The sequence below is a fragment of the Gallinula chloropus genome, assembly GCF_964237585.1.
Source record: "Gallinula chloropus genome assembly, chromosome: 26".
Lineage (NCBI taxonomy): Eukaryota > Metazoa > Chordata > Aves > Gruiformes > Rallidae > Gallinula > Gallinula chloropus.
Window position 1 is genome coordinate 2,938,116 of NC_140111.1, and position 23,237 is coordinate 2,961,352.

Sequence of the window (23,237 nt, forward strand, 5' to 3'; positions counted from 1 at the left end):
CCGGCACCGGGCCCTGTGCGGGGTGAGGGCTTGGGTGGGGGCCTCGGCAGGTTGGGGATGCCAGGGATGCGCCCCTGTCCTGCTGGCACCCCCTGTCTGTGCCCTGGGACCCCCACTGTCCTGCCCGCGCTGCGCCTCGGCACCGCGACGCCGCGGGACGCGCCGGGCCTCGCAGCCGGGCGGGATGCAGATGGCGGCGGGCTTGGCCCCGCGGCAGCGTGGCGCGGTGTCCCCGGTGCCCAGCGGCCGCCCCGGTGGGCCATGGCGGGGGTGGGGGGCTGGCCCCGCGCACATCTGGGAGTGATTTGGCACATTCCTCTGGGCTGAGCACATGCCGGCGGCTGGGCCTCGCCGCAGCCGGCAGCCCCGGCGTGTCGGGGAGGGGGACCGGCGGCCATGCTGTGCCGTGGGGTGCCCAGGCCTAGCTGCCCTGTGCCTGCCCTGGGTGTCCTGCCCTCGTTCTGCTGAGCGCTGGGGAAACTGAGGCAGGGTGGTGGGCACCCAGCACTCTTTGTGCATCACCGTGCGGCCTGACTGGTGCCCAAGGGGACCCGGACCAGTGCTGGGCAGCAGCGGAGCCCCCATGGGACACATGCTGAGGCTGCCCAGGCTCCTCACACATGTGTCTTCCCAGGGCAGTTCTGACCCTGCTGCTCCTCCAGCCCCTGTGCTGTGGTGCTGGGCTCCACCAGCAGGTGTGTGGCTCCCTGGCTGCTGCTTCTGGGACTTCCCCTTTGCAGGGGACACCAGGGCCTGGTTCCTCCTGCCTCAGTTTCCCCCAGCAACCATTGAGGAACAACAAAGCTGAAGGTCTGCTCAGCCTGTGCCCACCCTGGCTCTGTGCGGGCCTGGGGGCTTTGCTGTAAGCGGTCAGGACCCTGCCATGCCCACCTCAGCCCCGGGGGTCCTGCTCTGCCAGGGCTGCACTTCTTCCCTTTTTCCAGCCAAGCTGCTTTAACCCCTCTGTGCCCCTCAGGTGGGCAGCGTGGGGGACCGCTCGGGCATCCCCACCTCGGCTCCTGGAGGGCAACTCAGGCCCCCCTCCCCTATTCAGACAAGGAGAAGAGGACTCCCTGGAGTGGAAAGGGGGGCAGGTGTGTGTGTTACCCCCCCCCAAAATACTCTCGCGGGTCTTGCGTGACCCCCTGAACCGAGGAGGGGGGGCACCCGACCTCCCCAGTGCCCCCCCTTTCCGTGCCCCCCCCATTCAGATAAAGGGATGAGGACACCCTGGAGTGGAAAGGGGGGCGGGCGTATGTGTGTTACCCCCCCCAAAATACTCTCCCGGGCCTTGCATGACCCCCTGAACCGAGGAGGGGGGAGCCCCAACCTCCCCAGTGCATAAACCAGGGTACCGAGATTAAAGCAGCGCGGCCCCTTTAAGAGCAGCTCCCCCCCTCCCCTCCCTCCCGCGCGCGCACACACTTTCACCCCTTCCGCCTTCTGGAGACTTCAAAGGCTCCGGCCACGCCCACGCCCCGCCCCGCCAGCCAATGGGGCGCCGCTAGAGGCGGCGCCCCATTGGCTGGCGGGGCGGGGCGTGGGCGTGGCCGGAGCGAAAGGGGGGGCGTGGCCTCACCCCCTCCCATCCTCCGCCCGCTGCCGCCGCCGCCGCCCCGCCCGGCCCAGCCCCGGGTAAAGTTTCCCCGCGAGCACATGACTCGCAATGGCCGCGGCCGCCGCTCGTTAAGCGTTACCCCCCCCACCCCTTTCCCTTACAACCCCCCCAACCTCCCCTTCTTTCCCCGGTCCCTTTCTCCTCACATCCCACCTCCCTTTCCCCCCCCCCCCCCCCCCCCCCCCCCAACCTTTCCCCTTCCTCCCTCCCCTTCCTCCTCCTCCTCCTCCTCCATCCATCCCATCCCTAAGGCCGGGCCGCCCCGTACCGCCGCCATGCGAACCACTACCGGGAGCTTCCCGGTGCTGAGGGGCTCGGTGTGAAGGTTCCGTCAGCAGGTAATGAGCGGGACACCGTGGCCGTTCGGGGCTGGAGGGGGAGAGGGAAGGGAAGGGGGGGGACTCCCGTTCTCGGACCGCCCCCCCCGGTTGGGGGGGGGGTGGGGGGGCCGTCGTGCCGGTTTTTGGGGGGGTTGGGGGGTGGGGGGGGCGTGTGCGCCGTCCCACCCGGTAGGTCGCGGCCGTGGGGTGTCCCCGCCCCGGGAGGGGCTGCTGGAGAGAGGAGCTCTGGTAGGGGTGTCTTGGGGGTCCCAGGAAGGTGGGTGACCCCCCCCCTCCTCCCCTTCCTCTCTTCTTCTCTCCCCGCGCACCCCGCATCCCCCCCCTTTCCCGGGTGGCGGCGCTGGGGATCCCCCTCCGGTAACGGGGGAATCCTGGGGATCTCCCTCGTCCCGGCTTGGCGCTGGGGGTCTCGGTGGAGAAGAGAGGGGGGGGTGGCCCCCGCCCGACTGAGCTTGCTGTGAGCCCCCGAGGGGCAGCGCTACCCCCCCACACACCCCCACACCCCTCTTCCAGGTCGTGGCTTTGCCCCTGGGCCGGATCCCCCCGGTACCGGTGCTGGAGTTGCCCCTCCCGGGACCAGCTGCGATCGGCGCTCCGCGCGGAGCCGCTGCCCCCCCCCCCCCCCCCCCGCCCCCTTCCCCAACCCCGGTGAGGACTCGGGGCACCCTCCCGCGGGGGCCGCGGATCCCCCCCGCCCGGGAGGGGTGCGTGGGGGGGGGGTCGGGGCAGCGCCACGGGGCGCGGCACTGGGGGACCTCCCGCCCCCCCTCCTCGGGAGAACCGGGCCCCCCCCTGGGCCTCCGGTGCACGCAGCCACGTTCCCCCCCGCCCCGCCGGGGGCGGGCGCGGGGGGGGGGGGGGGTGGGAGGGTGGGCCGGGGCCGCTTCCCCTTTTGGGGGTGCGGGGGGGGGCCGGGGCACAGACGGCGGGGCCCGGCGGGTGAGCGGGGCCGGGAGCGCGGGGGGCGGCGGGGGCCGGGGCCGGGGTCCGGGGGGCGGGAGCGGCGTCTGCGCCGTTTCCTGGCCGGCGGGCGGAGGAAGCCATCGCTCTCCGCGGCTGACAGGGCGCTGGCGCGGCGGCGGGGCCGGGGGGGCCGGGCGGGGGGCGCCAGCCGCCGCCTCCCCCGCCGCGGCAGATGACGGGGACCGGGCTGGGGGGGCGGCGGAGCCCCCGGGGCTGGGAGAGGGGGGGGGGGCGGTGCTGCCCCGCCGGGCGCTTCCCCGGGCCGCGATGGTGTGTGTATGGAGGGAGCCCCCCCGGTGCCGGGCAGCAGCACCCCCGGGGGGGGGTGTGTGTGTGTCCGTGTCCGTGTCCCCCTGCCCACCGGAGCCGGCTTGTCCCCCCCAAATCTGTGCCTCCGACCTTTGACCTCGATGGGCGGTGGGGGCCGTCCCACTGCTTCGTGGGTGCTGGGAGGGGGCGGGGGGGTGACGGACGGACAGACGGCCGCGGGCCCGGAGCGATGTCCCGCTGCGAGGTGCCGGGCAGGCAGCGTCCGGCAGCGCTGGGTGCGGCACCCCGGCCACCGCGCCGGGATTAGCGGGTGACGGCTGGGTGGCTTAGCGGCCCCGCTGCCGCTCCGGGGCCATATGTCACCCGTGGGCCCCACGCCCTGCCCTTGGGGGTGACCTTGCTGTGGCGTGGGGACCCACGGGGGGTTGCGACGGGGCTTCCCGGGATGCTGGTGGGTGCCTGGTGCTGCTCAACTGCTGCTGTGGTCGTGGACCTTCCCCCCCCCAACCCCCACCCCAGCTTCCTCCCACCCTGGTGACATGGCCAGTACCAGCGGGCACTGGGGTGGCAGGGAGGAGGCCAGGACTCCATCCCACTCTGCCCAGTGCCCACGGGCACCGTGTCCCAGCCAGGTCACCCAGCTTTGCCCGGCTGTCCTTGCACGCCCGCCGTGTCCCCACGCCGGGAGTGGTGTCGCAGCCGCCAAGGCTGGGGAGGGCCCGTGCCGACGCCTGCCCTGCGGCGCTGGGATTCACCAGCTCCGCGGCTCCGGCTCTATTTATAACCAGGAGGCTCTGGCATGTCAGTGTGCCACGCTCAGCCGTGCCGGCCGCGGGTAGAGCATGTCCTGGGCTCGGCTCACGCCAGCGCTACCACTGAGTGTCTGGCTGGGTTCTGGGATCCCTGAGATTTTTTTTTGGGTGCTCCCACAGCGCCTCAGGGGAGCCCTCGGTTGGCAGAGCTGTGGGGCCCTCGCAGCAGGTGCCTGGAGCCCCCTGGTACCCATGAGTGCCCCTGTGCCCCGGGACCCTCCCTGTGGTAGCGTTGTCCCTGGGCTCGGGGGGGGGGGGAAGGGCTGTGGTGCTGGCAGGCACGGGGAAGGGGGGGTGTGTGGGGGGGGCTGCGATCATATCTGCGGTGACACATGTGCTGATTACGGAAAATGGGTTAATCTCCCTGCGGCTGGAGGCGGCTTAGCGGGGGGTGGCTCGTGGCAGGGCCGGCGAGGGGCCTCGTGCACCCGCCTCGGCCTCCAGCGTCCCCAATGGCCCAGCCGTGGCTGCCAGGCTGTGACAAGGGACATGGCAGCTGTGTGCCCTCCTGCAGCCAGTCCGGCTGTGGCGTGGTGGGTCGCAGTGCCTGTGGTGGTTTGCTGCACAACCCCCCATGCACCCCCCCCGCTCTCCATCCCAGGTACGCCAGGTCCCAGCCCAGTTTGGCCTGATCCCAGTCCCTGGCATCCTGCTCAGGCCAGGGCGCGGTGCCACCAAATCTCGGTGTCTGGGGGTGTCGCGCTGCTGCCTGGCCGCTGAGTCCACCTACGCTAGCCGCGGGCACCGTGTCCCGAGCGGCCCCGTGCCGCGGGCCGGCGGCGCAGCCAGCTGCACTTGTCTGCCGGCTGTCGCTGAGCCAGAAAGGGCTGTCTGGGGCTGCGCTGTTCCCGGCACGCCGTTCCCAGGGCGCCGGCTGCGTGCCGCATCCAGGGCTAAAAACAACCAGGGGCTGCTGCGTGCGTCTGCCGTGGTGCAATCCCGCTGCTTCCCAGGGGGCCTGTGGGGCACTGGGAATGGGGTCCTCCGGGACTGCCCCCGCACCCCTTCTGGGCCACAGGACCTGTGGTTCCTTGGGTTGTCCCAAGGGTTGTGGCTGTGGGCTGGAGAGGGCGTCGTGGTATCCTTTCTGGGGTGTGGGCGAGGGGGTCCCCAGGGTGCTGTGGGGCTGCCCTGCGGTGTGTGCACCGCTGGGTCTTTGGGGCTGAGCTGGGCTGGCTCCTTCCAGGATCTGGGGTGTTGGCACCCACAGGGTGGCCAGGCTGGGGCGGTGCTGGCGGTGGCGTGGCGCAGCCGTGTCTGTCCGGGGGGCCGTAGTGGGGGCTGTGGCACCTGTTCCCGCAGATGAATGGCGCGTCTGGTGGCGTGTGCGGGAGCTGTAACCGGAGCGGCGCGTTCCCCACGTAACCGGAGCTGGCCCGGCCGCGACAGGTGGAATTTCAGTTTGTGGCTCCCACCCTGCAGCAGGATGTGGACCTGGGGGTGCCAGGGGTGAGGGCCTGGGGCTGGTGTCCGTTCTGGGGTGCCCGTGTGTCCCTGTGGGGCAGGGGAGGACATCAGCCCTGCCAGGAAGGATGCTGGCATGCGCAGGGTCCTTGGCCCCATGTCCATGCTGGTGGAAGCTGGGGTGCTGCAGCGTGGGTCACTGCAGGGTGCTGGGGTTTGGGGTGCCTGTTGCGGCCCAGGGATCTGCGGTGGGGCTGAGACACCTCTGGGTGTGTTGTGGGCTCTTGGCAGCAGCTTGCAGGTCCTGGGGTCTCCACCGGTCCCAGCATCTCCAGAGCCCCTTGAGTGGGGGCCGTGAGCAGCCCTGGCTCTGGCACATGCTGCCTGTGCCGGGCAAACACCACGGGCTCTGGCCGAGCGGCTGGGCTGGGGTGTGATTCACGCCTGCCTGGGGACGTGAGAAACGTGACGGTGACTCACGGCCGAGATGCTCCAGGGATACAGGAAGGGGTCTCGCTCGCCCGTCCAGACGGGGAGGGCTGTGCACCCCCTGCCCGAGCCGGGGGGAGCCACAGTAGCAGGGGGCATCCGGGCCCTTGGCCTCGCGTGTGAGGCTGCCCCGGGCCAGGCGCTGACAGCAGCGAGGAAACCGCAGGCTGCGACCGCACAGCGGCTCCGCGGGCGCTTCCTGCCCTGCCCGGAGGCTGCTCCCCCCGGCCGGGGGGCACGGCACCCCCTCCTTCTGTATGTGTGCTGCGGGGGTGCCCTGGCACTGGGGTGTTGCAGTGACCCGTCCGGGTGAGGATGGGGGATGCGGACAGAGGCCCCTGCCAGATTTTTGGGGAGCAGAGTGGGCTGGCACGGGGCTGGGGTGGAGGGCGAGCGGGGGGTGGTGGGGAAGTGGAGTGACAGGGTCTGGGGTGGTGGGGGGCCATGGTGTCGTGGCTGGGCTGAACCGAAACCTGTCCGCCCAGGAATCGAGAGGGGCAAGGGGAAGCTGCGGTTGGGAGCGCGGTGCCCGCAGGCATGACAGGAAGGGCTCGGTTGCTGCCCGCCGCCACGCCAGGCCACCCAGTGCAGCCCTGGCCCCGTTTGCCCCCATGGTACCGAGGCGCAGGGGGATGGGGGGGGGCCCAGGGCGGTGCCCCCGCTCACCCGTGTGTCACATCCGGGCGCTGGGGCTGCCATCGCTGTGTGCCCTGGCAGGAAGCGCGGCTGGGTTTGGTGGTGTGACATGGGCACCGAGGCTGGGGGTGCCACCTGTGCCAGGGAGCCCAAGGGGTGGGGTGGGGTAAGATGGGGGGGGGGCTGCTGTCTGGCCCACGTGGTGCGCAGGGCTGGAAGTGGTGACTGTGGAGGTGGGTGTCGTGGTGCCCCTGTCCCGGTGCAATCCCAGCTGCTCCTTGGCTGGCTGTGCCGGCGATGCCAGCCACAGGGGAGCAGAATGCGGCCCAGCCTGAGGCGGGGGCAGTGAATCCAGCCTGGGGTTGCAGCTGGGGGCTGTGCTTTTGGAGAGGGTCACTTGGGCAAGTTGTGCTGGTGCTGCCCAGCGTGTCTGGGTGCGTGGGGTGGGTTTGTGCCACAGATTGAGGTCACGGGTGGTTTGGGCAGCAACTGTCCCCCCCCCCGCTGTGTTGCCACCGGCCTTGGGAATGGCTCTGGTGTGTATGTCCATGTGTCTGTCTGCTCCCCAGGGCCGCCCTGGCCCAGGCGGGAGGTTCCTCGTGGCTGGGATTTGGCCCGGGCTGCGTGGCCGTGTTTTCTGTGGGGCTGGAACAAGGCTCTGGATTCCAGGAAGCTCCAGGCCCCGTCCAGCTCCTGCTGGGACTGGAGGAAAAGGCACTCCGGAGCGCGAGTGGGGCCCCCGGCCTGTGCTGCGGGCTTGGGGTGCTCCTGGAGTGGGGCTGGGCTGGGATGCCTGGTGCCTCCTGGTCAGCCAGTGGCCATGTGCCGGAGTTGGTGCTGGCACGTGGCCCCACACGCGGGGCTGTGGCTCCTGCTGCCCAGGGACCCCTGGGAGAGGGGTGCCGGCCACCCCAGACCCTCCTGCCCGTGTTGGGAGGGGGCTGGGGGGTGTCTGCCTGGCTCAGGGTGCCCGGTGGCTGGGCTGGCGGTGCTGCCTCACCGGGTCCCGGGCTGGCGGCGGGGGGGAGTGGGGCCGGGTTGAGTAATTGGGCCTCGGCGCGGCTGGCGCGGTGCCCGGTGAGCACTTGGCACCGGCAAACATAAACAGTTCTTCCCGCGCCTCCCTCCCCCTGCTCCCCCCATGGCTCGGGGGCTGTGGCCTGGATGGAGGGACCGTGGGCACCCCCCCCGCACCAGGGAGGGGCTGGGGTGCCCGTGCAAGGTCTGGTGCTGGTGCTGGGCTGTGGCCCCTACGCCTGGGCAGCTGCTGACACGGGCACCGTGCCCTGGTGGGGCCCGTGGGAATCCGCCACGCGCTGTGGTGCCCGGCGGAGCGCCCTGTGCCAGGGGACTGGGGGGGGTGGGGGGGATGTTATCACCACCCCCCCGCCTGGTTCCCACGGGCCGGTGGGTCTCCTTGTGGGAGCCCACGAGTGAGGTGGCAGCGCTGGGGTTGCGGGTGGGTGGGGGTCCCATCTTCAGTGGGTGCTGCCAGCTGGGTGCTGAGGTGGGGGGGGGGGGGGTGGGGGGGGGCGAGCAGGGCTGTGCCCGTCCCAGCCCCTCCCCAGTGCCTCACCGGGCGGCCCAGCCTTGTTCCTCTGGATCCTTTTCCGCCTCCGCGGGGCCGGGAGCCAGCTCTCTCGGCAAATAAACAGCCCCCGCCGGGCCCCGCGCCAGCGCTTAAATAAACAGCCGGCCCGGGATTGTGAAAGCCCCGTGCCCCCCTTCCCACCGCCGCCCCCCGGCCTGGCCTGGCCCGTGGGGTCCGTGCCCCGCCAGCTTGGCGTGGGAGCTTGCCGGCACGGCACGCGGCACAGCGTGGGGGCTGAGCCCCTGCGGTGGGCAGCCAGGCTGAGCCCCCCCACTGCTGCTCCCGTGGGTTTCGGGGGGTTGGGTGTGAGCCCCCTCCTACCCCGAGGCCGGGTGGCTGAGACCCCTCGCACTCAGTGCAGGTGTGGGGGGGAGCGGGGCTGGTGTGGGCACGTGGCTGTGACGGCAGAGCTGGAGCTGGAGCTGCTGTCCTCAAGGGACCCCAGCGCGCCTGGCCTCCACCCCCCACTCCCCCCCACCCTCAGCCCAATTGTCTCACAGCCCCCAGGACTGGGATGTGGGGTGCTGCCCTCCTCGGACCACCCATGTGCCCCTGTCCTGAGGCCAGGCCCAGGGCAGCGGGTCCGGGGCTGTTTGTTGTGTGGCCCCTGGCCTCACAGGGTGCCCGGGGGGGGGGGGGCACAGTGTCCCCACGCCATCCCCTGCCCCCTCGCCCGCTAAACCGGGATTAGTGACCCGCGCCTGCCGGGCCCCGCCGGTCGCAGTGTCGCTAATCTGGGGGATTGTCGTTAATCTCGGGGGGATGACGGGCGAGGGGTGGGGGGTGGAGCGCTGGGACCGACCCACTGCGCCCTCCTGGGGCCGGGAGGGGATGTGGCCCCTCTGTGGGTCTGGGGAAACTGAGGCACGGGCAGTAGGTGTGACACCCCAGCCCCTTTACTAATGCCCTCTGTTTCCCCCGCAGCGTTGCAGGAGCGAGCGCCGCCAGTGAGGACAGGTGCCGGGCAGCGGGTTGCCCGTGGGCCCCATGCTCTGCTCGGCCCCCGCACCCCACGCCTGAGAGCCCCTTCCCACACCGGAGACCCCCGCCATGGCCAGCAACAGCAGCTCCTGCCCCACGCCTGGAGGGGGGCACCTCAATGGCTACCCTGTGTCCCCCTACGCCTTCTTCTTCCCCCACATGCTGGGGGGGCTCTCACCCCCCAGCACGCTGGCTGGCATCCAGCACCAGCTGCCCGTCAGTGGATACAGCACGCCCTCGCCTGCCAGTGAGTACCGCGGCCCCGTGGAGGGAGGGAGGCTGGGGGGGACCCCTGGTGATGGATGGCAGGGGGATGTGGGGGCCCCATCCATGCTGGGGTCCATCCTCCACATGGGATGCGGGTGCGAATTCCAGGCTGCTCCTCCTGTACTGGGCTGTAATCTGCCCCAGGGCAGTGGGATGGGTGAGAGGGGGTCTCCCTGATCCCAGCCACCGACCACGTCACCCGCCTGTGGGGAGCTACGTTTGGGGGGGGGACGGCAGCTTCCTGCGAGGCAGGAGGTGAGTGCCAAGCACTCCTCCCTATATCCTAGTTCTGCCACTGGGGAAACTGAGGCACAGAGCGGGCCATGGCACCCGGTGGCGTGTGTCCGTTAATTACTGCTGTGTGGCCGGCTTCGTTAACGGCTCTGTTCATACCCGGCTGTTAACAGCCCAGCTGGCCTTGGTCAGGGGCTGCTGGCTGTCACCATCCCTGGTGCCCACCGTGGCCAGGATGGGAGACGAGGCCGTAGCAGCAGCGGTCACAAGGGGCCGGGGAGGCCGGTGCCGTGCTGCATCCCCGCGGCGGCTCTTTGTTCGCCGTCGGCGCGGGGGCCGCCCGTGGGGGAGGCGATGAAGGCAATCATCGCGTCTGCTCCTGATTCAATTTCCCCGTGACAGGGTCGTCCATCACAGCCCCGGTAATCACCGCCCTGCCGCGCCGGCAGCTGGGAGCCACGGGAGGTGGGCTCCTGGCCGGGGGTCCTCTGCACCATGACCCCAGCCTTCGGCGTGCCTCAGTTTCCCTGGGTGCCGTGGGGCGGCTGCCAGACCCTTTCCCATCCCCAGCACCTTTGTGGACAGCCGCCCTCTCCTCTTCCCGCACCGTGCCGCCATGGGTGCCCCGCGGCGCCCGCCGTCGAGGAGGACCCGTGGGTCGGGGTGTGCCAGGGCCCCCTCGGCCCGGCCCTGGCCCCGGGGGACGGTGCAGGCCCGGGCAGGGCCGGCCCCGGGCGCTGTCCCCAGCCGGAGCCGCCCCAGCGGCGGCGGCGGTGGGACCCAGTGGGACCAGTTCAGCGACTGGGTGGCGGTGGGTGGGGCCCCTCCCCCGCGCTGGCTCTGGGGCCATTCCTTCGCGCGGGGTTGTGGGAACGGGTGGAGGAAAGGGAGGGGGGGTGTCTGTCCTGTCCCGTCCCCCCGTCCCCCCCCCCCCTCCGACACTGGGGATGGGGGCCACAGCCAGGGCTGGAGGGTGCTCTGGCGTTGATGGTGGCCTGGTGAACCGTGCCTCAGTTTCCCCTTGACCATCACTGCGGGATGCCCAGGGATCCTGGGGGATGCAGGGGCTGGGGGCACTCTGTCTGCCCCCCACCCCAGCCTGGTCCCTGTTTGTGTAGGTGCCACAGTATTCGATGGGATTCCCCCTCACTCCTGGCAGTGGGGCTGGCAGGACCCTTGTCCCAGCTGGGAGACAACCAGGGTTGGGGATTGTGGGGGGACCTGATGCAGCCCCCCCCCCACCCCTCCTCATGCACGTCCGGCCCTGCCGCTGGCCCGCCCTCACCAGATGTGCTGCAGCTGCACGTCTGTGGGGCCAGTCCGGCTGGGCCCTGCTAGGGGGGCAGGTGCCCCCCGGGGTTTGGCCAGACGCCCCACCAGGGCCGTGGGTGTTGGGACAGGGGTCTGGTGGCTGTGGGGCTGCAGGGGGGGCAGCCGGTGCCAGCTCTGGGGTACCACACACTTTGCCTGGTGCTGGGGGCCACCCCACTCACCCCCTCCCCGTGTGCGGATGCTGGAGGGGGCCCTGTTGCACCCTGGACCCACAATGGGCGTCCCGGAGAGCCACCGCCCTGGCCAGGGCTGGACCCATGTGTGGGGCCCTTCGTGCCGACAGCACCCGGCAAAGGGGAAGTAAAGGGAGCGACCAGGCACGGCCCCCCCGGCACGAGGCCTGCGGCTTCCCCCGTGGGGTGGGGGGGCGGGAGCCCCCCACTGAGCCCCAAAGTGGGGTACCCCAGGGTGGGCGTGGGGCCTCCTGTGCTCGCACGGTGGGTGTGTACCCGTGTGTGCACGGAGCTGGCAGCATGTGCGTGGCTGTGACGCCACGCGTGTGCGTCGCCTGCTGAGCCTGTGTGTGTGTGTGTGTGTGTGTGTGTGTGTGTGTGTGTGTGTGCGCACACCCGAGTGTGTGGCTGGTGGTGTGACGTGGGGGTGTCCATCCATGCAGTGGGTGTGTGTGGGGGGGTTGGAGGGTGTGTGTGTGTGTGTGCACACATGTGTGTGCTCAGCGCCTTGCCGCCCGTGCTGGCACACCTGTGTGTCACCTGTATCCCCCGGCCAGGTGTGTGCACGCGTGTCAATGCGTGTGGAGGTCCCAGGCTGTGCCCGTGCCGTTACCCCCATCTTCAGGAGCTCGGCAGTGGTCTCTGCCTGTCCCTGGGGGTCCTGGGCCTGTAGGGGTCTCGGGGTGGTGGGCACCCCCAGGGATTCCCTCCCACTGCTCTGTACTGTGGGCCCTGGGCTGTGGCTCCCACCCTCTGCCCTGGTTCCCTGACCCAGCTTCGGGAAATGGGACCCTAGGGTGGCCCCCTGCCCCCAGCCCTCCCACAACCCCCCCCCCCCCCCCCAGTCCTGCTCTTGGATGCCGGGACGGGGGGCCGGGCCCAGCCTGTCACCCTACCCGCTGGCTCCAGTTTCCTCTGCGCCGCAGCCGCTCCCCCGCAGCGCCCCGTAATTAATTAATTTTTAAAAATTAATGAGCAAAACCTGCTCCCTGCAGGCCGGGGGCCGCGGGTGGGGGGCTGCGGGGCTGCGGGGCTGGGGGGCCCTGCTCGGGGCCGGGGAGCCGTGGTGCTGGGGACCCCCGGCCCCCCCATCCCGCCCGGGGAAGATTGATGAGGCCGCGCTGGGCCCCGCGCCTGGGAAAGCCCATTACGGCGGAGGTTTTCTATCACTGTCACGGGGGGCCGGGGGGAGCCGCCTGCGCCGGCCGGGAATTTGCCGCGCTCAAAAGCCGCTGAAGGGGATAAATGGGGTCTTTTGAAGTGGGCGGGCGGCTGGGGGGGGAGGGCTGCGGGGCCCTGAGGTGCTGGCGTGGGGATAGGGGGAAGGGACTGGGTACCCCAGGTTGGCATCGGTGGGTTAGCGGGGGGATTCTGGGGGGTCCTGCCCATGTCCCGCTGCCTCCCTGGGCTGGGGGCTGTGGCCCCCCATTCCCAAAGCTCTGGGTGCAGCAGCGTGGGGTCCCCAGTGGGTTTTTGGGTGGCTCATAGGAGCATCCCCGGAGCATCAGCATCCCGAGGGGTGGGACTGGGGGCTTCTGTCCAGGCAAAGGGGGCTGGAGGGGGACCCACTCCGGCATCTCCCAGCACTGCTGGTGGGGCAGCAGGACAGGATCCATGTTGGGCATCCCCCCCTTGCGCCACGGGGCTGCGTGTGGGATGCTCCCCTCACCCAGTTCCTCTTGGCACCCGTGTTAGGCCGGGCTTTTGGGGAGGGGGGGGGGGGGGAGTGGTTTGGGTTTTGCTCTTATGTTTTTTTAATCTCTGCTTCTTCCCGTTGCCGCCGGCGCGGGCCGGGAAGCGCTGCCCGGCGGGACACGGCTGCCGGCGTGCGTGCATGGCACGGCTGGGCCCCGGCCGAACCGCGCGGTGCCACCGGCCCGTGTCCCCTCCGTCGCAGCCGCATTCTTTCCAGCGCTGGTAAATGAGTCGGAGCAGACATTTGTCATGTTCGCCGCAGGAAGTTGGAGGAGCGCTGGGCTTTTGTTCAGAAACCTGCTGGCTAAGCAAAGCCTCTGACTTTCTATTATTATTTAAACAGGCGCTGCCGCGCCGCTCGGCGCACACACACGCGTGCACACACGTACACATGCATGTACACATGTATGTACACATGTACACACATGTACACATGCATGTACACACGTACACACGCATGTACACATGTATGTACGCACGTAGACACATGTACACATGCATACACACACGTACACACGCATGTACACATGCATGCACACACGCACACACACATGCACACATGTACACACGCATGCACACACAGCACACTCATGTACACATGTATGTACACACATGTGCCCACATGTATGTACACACATGTATGTACACACACGTGCCCACATGTATGTACACACATGTATGCACACACACGTGCCCACATGTATGCACACACACGTGCCCACGTGTATGTACACACACGTGCCCACATGTATGTGCCCACATGTATGTGCCCACACGTGCCCACATGTATGTACACATATGCCCACATGTATGTGCCCACATGTATGTACACACATGTATGTACACACATGTGCACACATGTATGTATACACATGTATGTACACACATATGGGTACACGCACATGCACACATGTGCACACACCTCCCGACCTTTTGCTTCCTCTGTTTCTGTGGCGGTTGGTTGGTTTTCTCTCCTCCTTTCTCCCTGTCCCTTGGCAGGGGGAGCTGGGAATAAAGTGGGGCGGTCCTGGCTGCTCCCTTTGGGGGTGGTGTGTGGCCGTGCCTGTGGGAGGGTGTTGGTGGCTGTGGGCTGCGGGTGTGTGCACTGCTTTGTGTGTGTGCATCCTGACATGTGTGTGCACACACATCTGGTCATACATGATCCCTGCTTGCTGTGTGTGACCGTGCAGGGCTGGCGTGCAGCAGCACCCCCATCTTCCGTGCTGTGTCGGGCTGTGCACACGCCTGGGCTGCTCCTGCCCCTTCCCCTGGCTGGACATGGGTCGGGGTTCACGTGGGCCCCCCACCACCCTGCAGTCATACTCTGCAGTGAGCAGCGAAGGGCTGGGGCAGAGCCCATGTGCCTGCTGGGGAACAGGCTGGGGTTGGGCCCCGTGCCATGGCTGTGCCCAGGGTGTGCCCGTGGCATGGCAGTGCCCATGGCATGGCAGTGCCAGTGGTGCTGTGTTTCAGGGTGGGTGGGTGGGTGAAGCAGTGCCAGGGTCCATCCTGCCCTGGGGGCTGAGCCGGTGCAATGTTGGTCTGCGTGGGCAGCGCTGTCACCGCATGGGTGGCCCCAGGTTTGGGGTGTCACCCCCCATGGGGATCTGGTCACATGTGTGCAGTGGGGGTCTGTGCACACACAGATGCAGTGGGGACATGTGAACACACACGTGTGCATGTGCTCAGCTGCTCCGGTGCTTTGTGGGGGGGCAGTGTCATGGATGTTCATGTGTGCAGAAGGCGTGTGTGCCTGTGTGTGCCCCCAGGCTCCCCCCACACCGAGGGGCGGTGCACATGCACCCCACACACACACTGTGGTGCTGTGGGAAGGCTCCTCGGCCCCTCTGCAGCAGGAACACGTGTGAACACACGTGTGTATGCACACACGTCGCATGTCCCCCCGGCCTCTACCCCCGCCCCCGCCGTGCCACCCGCACCCCGGGGGGGGGGCGGCCGGGGGTCAGGGCGAGGTGAGCCCTTCCCCACCGGGTTCACCCGCAGTTCACCCGCATCCCATTAGGCAAATGAGCCGCGGCCCGGGCAGCCCCCGGCCCCGCCGTACGAGCCCCCACCCCCCCCGGCCCCGCCTCTCCCCGGCCCCACCGTGCGGCCCCCCCCGGGCGCGCCGTGCTCCCCCCGGGCCGCTCCCGCGTGGCCGCCCTGCCGTGCCCGGTGCCGGCCGTCCCGGGGAGGGGCGGCGGGGGAGGCCGGGGGCGGCCCCGCGGCGCGGAGCGGGTTAAGGTTGTGGGGAGGCGGCTGGTGTCGGGAGGGACCGGGGCTGCCGGAGCCGCAGAGCCGGCGGGGCTGCGCCTTCCTCCCCTCCCCTCCCCCCCCACCCTCCACCTCCTCCTCCTCCTCCGCCCGCCGCCGCCTGCCCGGGCGCGGAGCGGAGCGGCGGGGCCCCGCTCCCCGGCTGGGCTGAGCCGCGGCGGGGCCATGGCAGCGCGGCGCGGGGCGCCCCGGGGGCCCGGCTCCCGCAGGGGGGGGCGCTGACCGCCCGGGGCCGCCCCCGCCGCCAGACCGGGGGAGCCGCCCCCGCGGCCCCGGGCCATGTACGAGGGCGCGGCGGTGGCGGGGCTGCCCCCCGGCCCCTTCCTCCGGATGGATTTCTACGGGCCGGGCCGGGGCTGCCTGCTGCCCGAGCGCGGCCCCCCCGCGCCCCGCGGGGCCCCCCGCCGCCCCCCGCCCTGGAGCAGCTCCGGCCGCTGTAGGTACCTGCGCCCCGGGGGTGGCCGGGCCCCTCATCGCGGCTTCGGGCCGGTGCTGGAGCTCGCTCGGCCGGGAGGAGCGGCCTCAAGCCCGGGCTTGGTTGGGTGGGGGGGGGGGGAAGGGGGTCCGCGGGGGTGGGCGCTGGGTGCGGAGCGCTGGGTGCCGGGGGTGGGCGCTGGGTGCGGGGCCGGCCGCAGAGCGACGGGTGCTGGGGGCTCGTGGAGGGGGCGCCGGGCAGGGGGTGCTGGGTGCTGACCCCCGGGGGCCGCCGGGCTGAGCACCCCCGGCCCCGCGCCCCCATCGCCGGGCCGGGCTCTGCGCAGATGCCGCCGGCGCGGCCATAAACAACCCTTGTCCTATTTCGGCGAGGGCCGGGCCGGGGGGCGGCGGGGACCCCTCGCAACCCCCTCCCGGGAGCGGGGCCGCGCCGCGCCAGCTCCGCCGCCGGGAATTTCGCTCCCTCCTGATAAGGGCTCCTGCAAAATCCAATTAACGACGGAGCCGCTGCGCCGGCTGCTGCGGGGTGGGGGGGGAGGGGGCCGGGGGGAGCGCCAGCATGTGCCCCCCCCCCGGGGTCGGTGTCCCCCCCCGGGACGGGCCGCCTTGGTGCCGTGGCGGGGCCCGGTCGGTCCCGCTCTTGGATCGTGCTCTGGTTCTCGGGGGCTGTGGGGGGGGGTCACAGCCCGGGGTCCCCAAGCCGGACCTCCGCCGGGACGGGCAGGCTCGGGCAGGGTGCGGGGAGCCCCCACCCCGCGCTGCCGGCCGGCCCGGGGGCTGCCCGCTCCCCCCCGCGCTGCGTAGGACGCGGCTCCCGCTCTGCTTTGTCCCCGGCGTGCGGGGGGCGAGCGGGGCCCGGGCCGGGGGTCCCTCAGCGTCTCTCCCAGAGAGCAGTCGGCCGGCCTGGCCGGGCGCCCAGGGGCCACGGGCAGCGGCCGGGGAAAGTCCTGCCCGGCGCCGGAGGACTTTCACCCCGATACGGGCTGCGGGGCCCTCCCGCAGGGCCGGGGCAGCCTCGTCCCCGGGAGGTGGGGGTGTCCGGCGGGTCCCCTCCCTGCCACCGTGCCCGGTGTGGTGCCCCTGGCCGGTGCTGCAGGAAGGGGGGGGGGGCTGCGGGCACGACCTCCACGGTCTCGCTCCCCCCATTGTCTCGGGACTCTCGACCTTTCCGCGGGCATGGGGCGAGCACGGCGCGAGGGGCCTTTGTCTGCCGCTGGGATGGCGTGGGGGCTGCTGCGGGGGCTGCTGGGGGCTCTGCCACCTCTGCCGGGGGTGCTGCCTTCAGAGCCTCGGAGCGGGCAGGGGCCATGTGTGCCAGGCTCCAGCATCCCCCAGTCCTGGGCTGTGCTGGCCTGAGTGGGGTGGCTGGGGACCATCATCCCACCCTGTGCCTGAGGGGCTGCCTGGCCGGAGCCCCCGCCCCGTGGGCTGCAGGCGGGTGGGCAGACAGGCAGCTCTGCCCCAGCCAGGGCACCTCTGGGCTCTGGTCACGGTGACTGTGACCTGGCGGGTGGTGTGTGGGCAGCGGGTGCTGGCTCGGATCCCTGGCAGGGTGCCCCGCTCCCTACGTCACACCGAAGTGCCGTGTCTCCCCAGCCCGGGGGTGCCAGCCCACGGCACGGCTCCCTACTGTCAGGGTGGCTGTGCCGTGCCTCAGTTTCCCCAGACAGAGCTGTGCCTGCGGCAGGGCTGGCCCAACAGTGCTGGCTGCTGGCCCAGCACTGGCCCTGCCCTGCCTGGTGGGATGCCATCTCGCTGCTGGGGATGGGGGGGAAGAGCTGCTTCCTGGGGCACAAGGTGCCTCCCTGCCACTGCAGCAGGGCCTGGGGCTGCCGCTGTGCCACAGCTGGGGAAACTGAGGCACAAGGTTCCCGAGGGCCATAGAGGGGCCTGCAGGCACCTACCGCGGCTGTGGGTATCCTGTGCCAGCGTGGGGTCAGGCACTGCAAGGGGGCTTGGGTGCTGTGGGGATTTCATGGGGGGCACAGGGGGTGGAGACCCCCCCCCCCAGACACAGGATGGCCCTGGTGGCCTGAGCCGTACTCCATCACCCTGGGCTGGCCGGCACCAGCACAGTGCTGCAGCAGATGTGGCAATTGGGGTGCTGGGGACCCCAGGCCCTGGTGCTGGCAGGGGGGCAGGATGTCCCGGGGGGGTAACTGGGGGGTGATGGTGCTCGGCAGCACAGGGGCAGGACCAGGCACCCCCTGAGGCACCCCACAACTCAGGGGGTCAGGCCCATCGCTCCCCGATCCTCCCTCACTGCCGCAGAGGTGCGGGAATTCGGGGCACACGGCGTGGCCCCCCCCGCAGGCGCTTTCCCACGCCGGGGCGGGGGTGCCGGGTGTCGGGGTGCCCCGGGGACCCTTGGTGTGGGCAGGAAGCGGCCGGCGGGGCCGCGGGCGGGGGCGGCGCGTTCGCCCGGGGATGCTGGTGGAGCCGCAGCATCTGGTCTGCAGCTGGGCTGCGCTGCCGGCGGACGGGGCGGGGGGGGGGGGGGCAGCGCCCGGGCCCCCCCAGCGGGAGATGGGGCTGGCGGGAGAGGGGGGGTGGGGGGTGGGTGTCCTCCTGGTGTCCCCAGCCAGCCCCTCCCGCGCTCAGCCCCGTGGGAGCGGGGCGGGGGGGGGGGGGGGTGGGGAGGAGGTTTGCGCTCATCCTGCTGGCTCAGCACCTTTTGCGGCTGCTCCGGGCCTTTCCCTCGCCCCGCGGGGGGCCTGAGGGGCGCCCGGGCCTGATGCCACGGCGAGGGGCTCCTGGGGGAGCAGGCTGGGCAGGCGGCCGTGCCCGCCGCCCCCTCCCTTCGCCCGTGGCTGCGGAGCCGGGGGGATCCCCGCAGCCTGCCCGGAGCTGGAGGGGGTGGGGGGGGGACACACGACACGACACAACACCCGCGTGCGCCGGCGCGGGGGAACCCGGGTCCCCTCCCCCACCTCCCCTCCACTCCCCCCCCCCCCCTCCCCGCACCCAGCACATCCCGATCCTGTCAGAGCCGCGTTGGGGAGCGCGGCGCTCGCCAGGAAGTTCTTAAATTATATAAAAGGGGCGATAAATTCCGGCCGCGCCGGCACCTCCGCGGCTGCGGGAGTTACGCCGTGCCGCCCGCCCCCCCCGCACGCTGATCTCACGCCCCGCACGTTCCCCTCCGCACCCCACCCCCCCCTTTCCCCGTCCCCATCATCCCGGGGACGAGCATCGTGGGTGGTTTTGCCGCCGCCATCCCCCGCTCCCACCCCCCCCCCCCCGGCCGTGCCCATCACCCCCGCGCAGCCAGGCTGGGGGACACCCCCCCCCACCCCTCATCCACACCCCCTGCCCCCGGCCACCCCATCCCTCCTCATCTCATCTCCAGGGTGGTGGTGGGGTGGGTGCCCTGGCCAGGGTCTCTCCCCGCAGCCCCCCCCTCCTCCGGCCCGGGGGTGGGTGGGTGATGATGGGGCCCTTTTCAGGGGCCTTTTTTGGGGCGTGGGGGCTGGCAGGGCAGGGGGGCCGGGCTCCCCCGCCGGGCCAGGCCTTTAATATCCTGTTTGACTGGTTCGCTTGGCTCCGCTGCAGAAAAACATTCGCAAACATCCCGGAGGAGCTGGGGAGCGCTTAACCCCTGCCTGGCTGCACCCCGTGCCCCCCCTGCCTGCACCCCGCATCCCCCCCACCGCACCGCGCTGCCCCTCCGAGGCAGGGGGCTCAGACACCCCCCGGGTGGTCCTGGGGGGCTGTGAGGGACAGGGGTGGCGGTGGGGGGGGCAGGAGGGAGGTGGCACATCCCACAGGATTTTGGGGGTCGTGGGGGTAGGTAGCACCCCCGGGTGCTGGCTGTGTGTGGCCATGCACGTCCCCTCCTGGGGGCTGTGGGTGCAGTGGGTGCTCCCCAGAGAAGTGTGTGAGAGAATGTGTGGTGGTAACTCCCCCCACTCCCCTGCACCCCCAAACCCTGCACTGGGACTGCGCCGCAGCCGCCATCAGCGCCGCCCGCACGGGGGGCTCCGGGGGCTCCGGGGACTCTTGTCTCTTCCCTTCTGTTCCCTCTTTTTGTCTGCCTGGATTCCGCGCCGGCTCCATGGCCTGGAAATGTCAAACCACATCTTCCCAGCGCGCATCCGCCCCCCCTCATCCCTCCCCCCCGGCCCCCTGCACCCTGGCCCCGTGCAGGGCTGGGGGGGCCACGGGGCAACCAGCAGCCCCGGGCGCTATTGGGAGGGTACAGGGAGGGGGGGTCCCCACGGGGCCAGCCCTGCGTGGGGGTCTCCATACCCTGAGCGCTGCCGCCTTCCCTGCAGCGGTCGAGACGCAGAGCACCAGCTCGGAGGAGATCGTGCCCAGCCCCCCCTCGCCCCCACCCCTGCCCCGGATCTACAAGCCCTGCTTCGTCTGCCAGGACAAGTCCTCAGGGTACCACTACGGGGTGAGCGCCTGCGAGGGCTGCAAGGTGAGACCCACCCCCACCCCCAACCCAGTCCTGTGCCCTGGATGCAGCCCCTGCACCTCCCGGGGGTCCCTGGGCTGGGTGCTGATGGGGGGGTGTGGGGGTTCCCAGGGCTTCTTCCGGCGCAGCATCCAGAAGAACATGGTGTACACGTGTCACCGGGACAAGAACTGCATCATCAACAAGGTGACGCGCAACCGGTGCCAGTACTGCCGCCTCCAGAAGTGCTTCGAAGTTGGCATGTCCAAGGAGTGTGAGTGGGGATGGGACGGGGTGGGATTGGGGATGGGATCAGGATGGGATGGGATCAGGATGGGGAGGTGATGGGGATGGGCTGGGGACAGGATGCAGCCAGGGGGTCTGGGCGCAGTGGGACATCTCAGTAGCCCCCATCAGTGAGGCCCTTGAGGGGGGAGGGGGGAACCCCCCCCCCCTGGGTTTGTGTCACAGCCTGGCCGTTGCCCAGGCAACGCGTGATTGATGATGTCAGAGATAAATGACGCTGACGAGGCCTCCCGGCTCTGCGTGCCAGTTGTCATGGTGCCTGGCTGTACCCCCGCGCATTGCTGGGGGTGGGTGGTGCCGGGGCGATGGCAGTTGGGGCGCAGCTGCCTCCCCACTCCTGCCCCCATCTGCCTGCCCACGGTGGAGGGGCCTGTGACACCCCCGCTTTGGGGGGGTGGTGGCTGCTGGGTGTTTGGCACCCCAGGAGCTGCAGCCCACCCCCACCCCAGAGGGGTCCCACCGAGGTTGATGCCTGTGGGGACCGCCCCTCACCCCCCCACATGATGGCTCAGCTGCTGTTTTCTCTCCCTGCTGTTCCAGCCGTAGCAGCTTTGCAGCGCTGAGCACCATCCCCATGCCTGGGGTGCCCCCAACAACCAGTGCAGTGTAACCCCCTAATTCCCTCCTCATGTCTCGGGGGGGGGGGGTGGTGGTTATTGACCGACTGATACTGTGGTGGGGTCAGCATCCTGCCCTGGGGGGACAGAGCACAGTGGGGCTGAGCCCCCCCAGCCAGGGGGCTGGGTGATGCTGACCCTGCCGCCCCCGCAGCCGTCCGCAATGACCGGAACAAGAAGAAGAAGGACGTGCCCAAGCCGGAGTGCTCGGAGAGCTACATCATCACGCCCGAGGTGGAGGAGCTCATCGAGAAGGTGCGCAAAGCCCACCAGGAGACCTTCCCCGCCCTCTGCCAGCTCGGCAAATACACTACGGTGAGTGCCGAGGGGTCCCAGGGGGCTGGGAGGGAGTGTGGTCACTTCCCCCCCTGCCCTGCAGCATCCTCACACCCCCCCCCCTGCCCTCCCCTACATCCCACCACAGAACAACAGCTCGGAGCAGCGGGTCTCCCTGGACATCGACCTGTGGGACAAGTTCAGTGAGTTGTCCACCAAGTGCATCATCAAGACGGTGGAGTTCGCCAAGCAGCTCCCCGGCTTCACCACGCTCACCATCGCCGACCAGATCACCCTCCTCAAAGCCGCCTGCCTCGACATCTTGGTGAGGGAGGGGATGGGGATGGGGACGGGGATGGGGATGGGGATGGGATGGGGAGGGGATGGGGAGGGGATAGGGATGCAATGGGGATGCGATGGAGAGGGAATGGGGATGGGGTGTGGAGGGGATGGGGATGGGAAGGGGATGCGATGGAGAGGGAATGGGGATGGGGATGGGGTGTGGAGGGAATGGGGATGGGGATGGGGATGGGGATGGGGATGGGATGGGGAGGGGATGCGGATGGGAAGGGGATAGGGATGCGATGGGGATGCAATGGAGAGGGAATGGGGATGGGGTGGGGAGGGGATGCCAGGCTGAGCCCCTCATCCCACCCCCCCAGATCCTGCGGATCTGCACGCGCTACACGCCGGAGCAGGACACGATGACGTTCTCGGACGGGCTGACGCTGAACCGGACGCAGATGCACAACGCAGGGTTTGGGCCCCTCACAGACCTGGTCTTCGCCTTCGCCAACCAGCTGTTGCCGCTGGAGATGGACGATGCTGAGACCGGGCTGCTCAGCGCCATCTGCCTCATCTGTGGAGGTGGGTCCTGGGGCTGCCCACCCCCCCAAATTCTGCCCTTTGCCAAGGCACGGCCACCCCAGTGACTCCCTGGGACCTGGGATGGGGAGCTGGGCTGTATCCACACCCATGGGGGGGATTGGGAGGGGCAGGACACGCTCTGCCTGTCTCTAAGCACTGTTGTGTCCCCACCTAAAGACCGCCAGGACCTGGAGCAGCCAGACAAAGTGGACAAGCTGCAGGAGCCGCTGCTGGAGGCGCTGAAGATCTATGTGAGGAAGAGGAGGCCCAACAAGCCCCACATGTTCCCCAAGATGCTCATGAAGATCACGGATCTCCGCAGCATCAGCGCCAAGGGTGAGTGCTTGGGAGGGGGCAGCCGCCCTCCTGCGGGTCCCGGGGAGGGGGTTGGGGGAACAGAGGGGGCATCCCTTGGGCTGGGTAGTGTTGGGGAGGGGCAGGGGGTCATTCATCCTTCCCCAGAGCGCAGTGTTCTCTGAGGGGGGTTCCCACAGCACTGTGGCTTCAGGGGCTGCTGGGGAGGAGACAGGGCTGTGTCCCTTGACGAGCAGAGCTCGGGGTGCCGGTTTGGGGGTGCTGATTTGAGGGTGTGCCCAGCCCCACTGACAACTCCCACCCTTCCCGCAGGCGCCGAGCGGGTGATCACGCTGAAGATGGAGATCCCGGGGTCGATGCCGCCCCTCATCCAGGAGATGCTGGAGAACTCGGAGGGCATGGACACATTGGGGGGGCAGCCGGGTGGGCCCCGCGCGGGCAGCTGCAGCCCCAGCCTCTCGCCCAGCTCCAACCGCAGCAGCCCAGCCACGCACTCGCCGTGACCCGCGCCTGGCGCGCACCAGGACAGAGCCCGGCACCAGGACAGAGCCCAGCACACGGAGCAGTGGGGGGGACCACCCTGCGCCTCGGCCCTGGCTGCAGCCCCCCTCACCCCCCCAGGGGCGGACTCCTCAGCAGCTCCCCCCCCCCGAGCTGGCACAGCCCCTCCCATCCCCGCCAGAGCGGACCCCACGGGGAGCCCCACAGCCCCCCCCTCATCCCCCCAGCCCTGGGCGAAGCGCGTTGGTTGAGTCACATTTCAAGGGCGCGGGGAACCTCGGCCGCATCCCCGGGGACCCCCCCCCCGGCCCCACCAGCACCAGCACACACGGGAGCGCGACCACCGAGCCACCCCACCCCCCCCACCCCGGCCCGGCCCAGCCATCCGTTGGGGAGGACCCGGCCAGACCCCGCACGCCGAGGAAGCAGAGTCATTTAAAA

The 23,237-nt window shown here is 70.4% G+C and overlaps 1 protein-coding gene across 3 annotated transcripts; it reads left to right on the plus strand.

Moving 5' to 3' along the window:
- Positions 1 to 1,821: 1,821 nt before the first annotated feature.
- On the plus strand, positions 1,822 to 23,237 carry RARA (retinoic acid receptor alpha). Of its 3 annotated transcripts, none has more exons than XM_084275618.1 (9): positions 1,822 to 1,956; positions 9,049 to 9,352; positions 19,790 to 19,938; positions 20,047 to 20,188; positions 20,992 to 21,152; positions 21,262 to 21,438; positions 21,776 to 21,980; positions 22,158 to 22,316; positions 22,608 to 23,237. In XM_084275618.1, exons 2-9 carry the CDS (start codon positions 9,175 to 9,177, stop codon positions 22,796 to 22,798), a joined length of 1,362 nt encoding a protein of 453 aa, XP_084131744.1. In that variant the 5' UTR covers positions 1,822 to 1,956; positions 9,049 to 9,174; the 3' UTR covers positions 22,799 to 23,237. The 3 variants fall into 3 exon arrangements, with proteins under 3 accessions (XP_084131744.1, XP_084131746.1, XP_084131745.1); XM_084275620.1 differs by having other exon boundaries at positions 20,992 to 21,092; XM_084275619.1 differs by lacking the exons at positions 1,822 to 1,956; positions 9,049 to 9,352 and adding an exon at positions 15,283 to 15,516.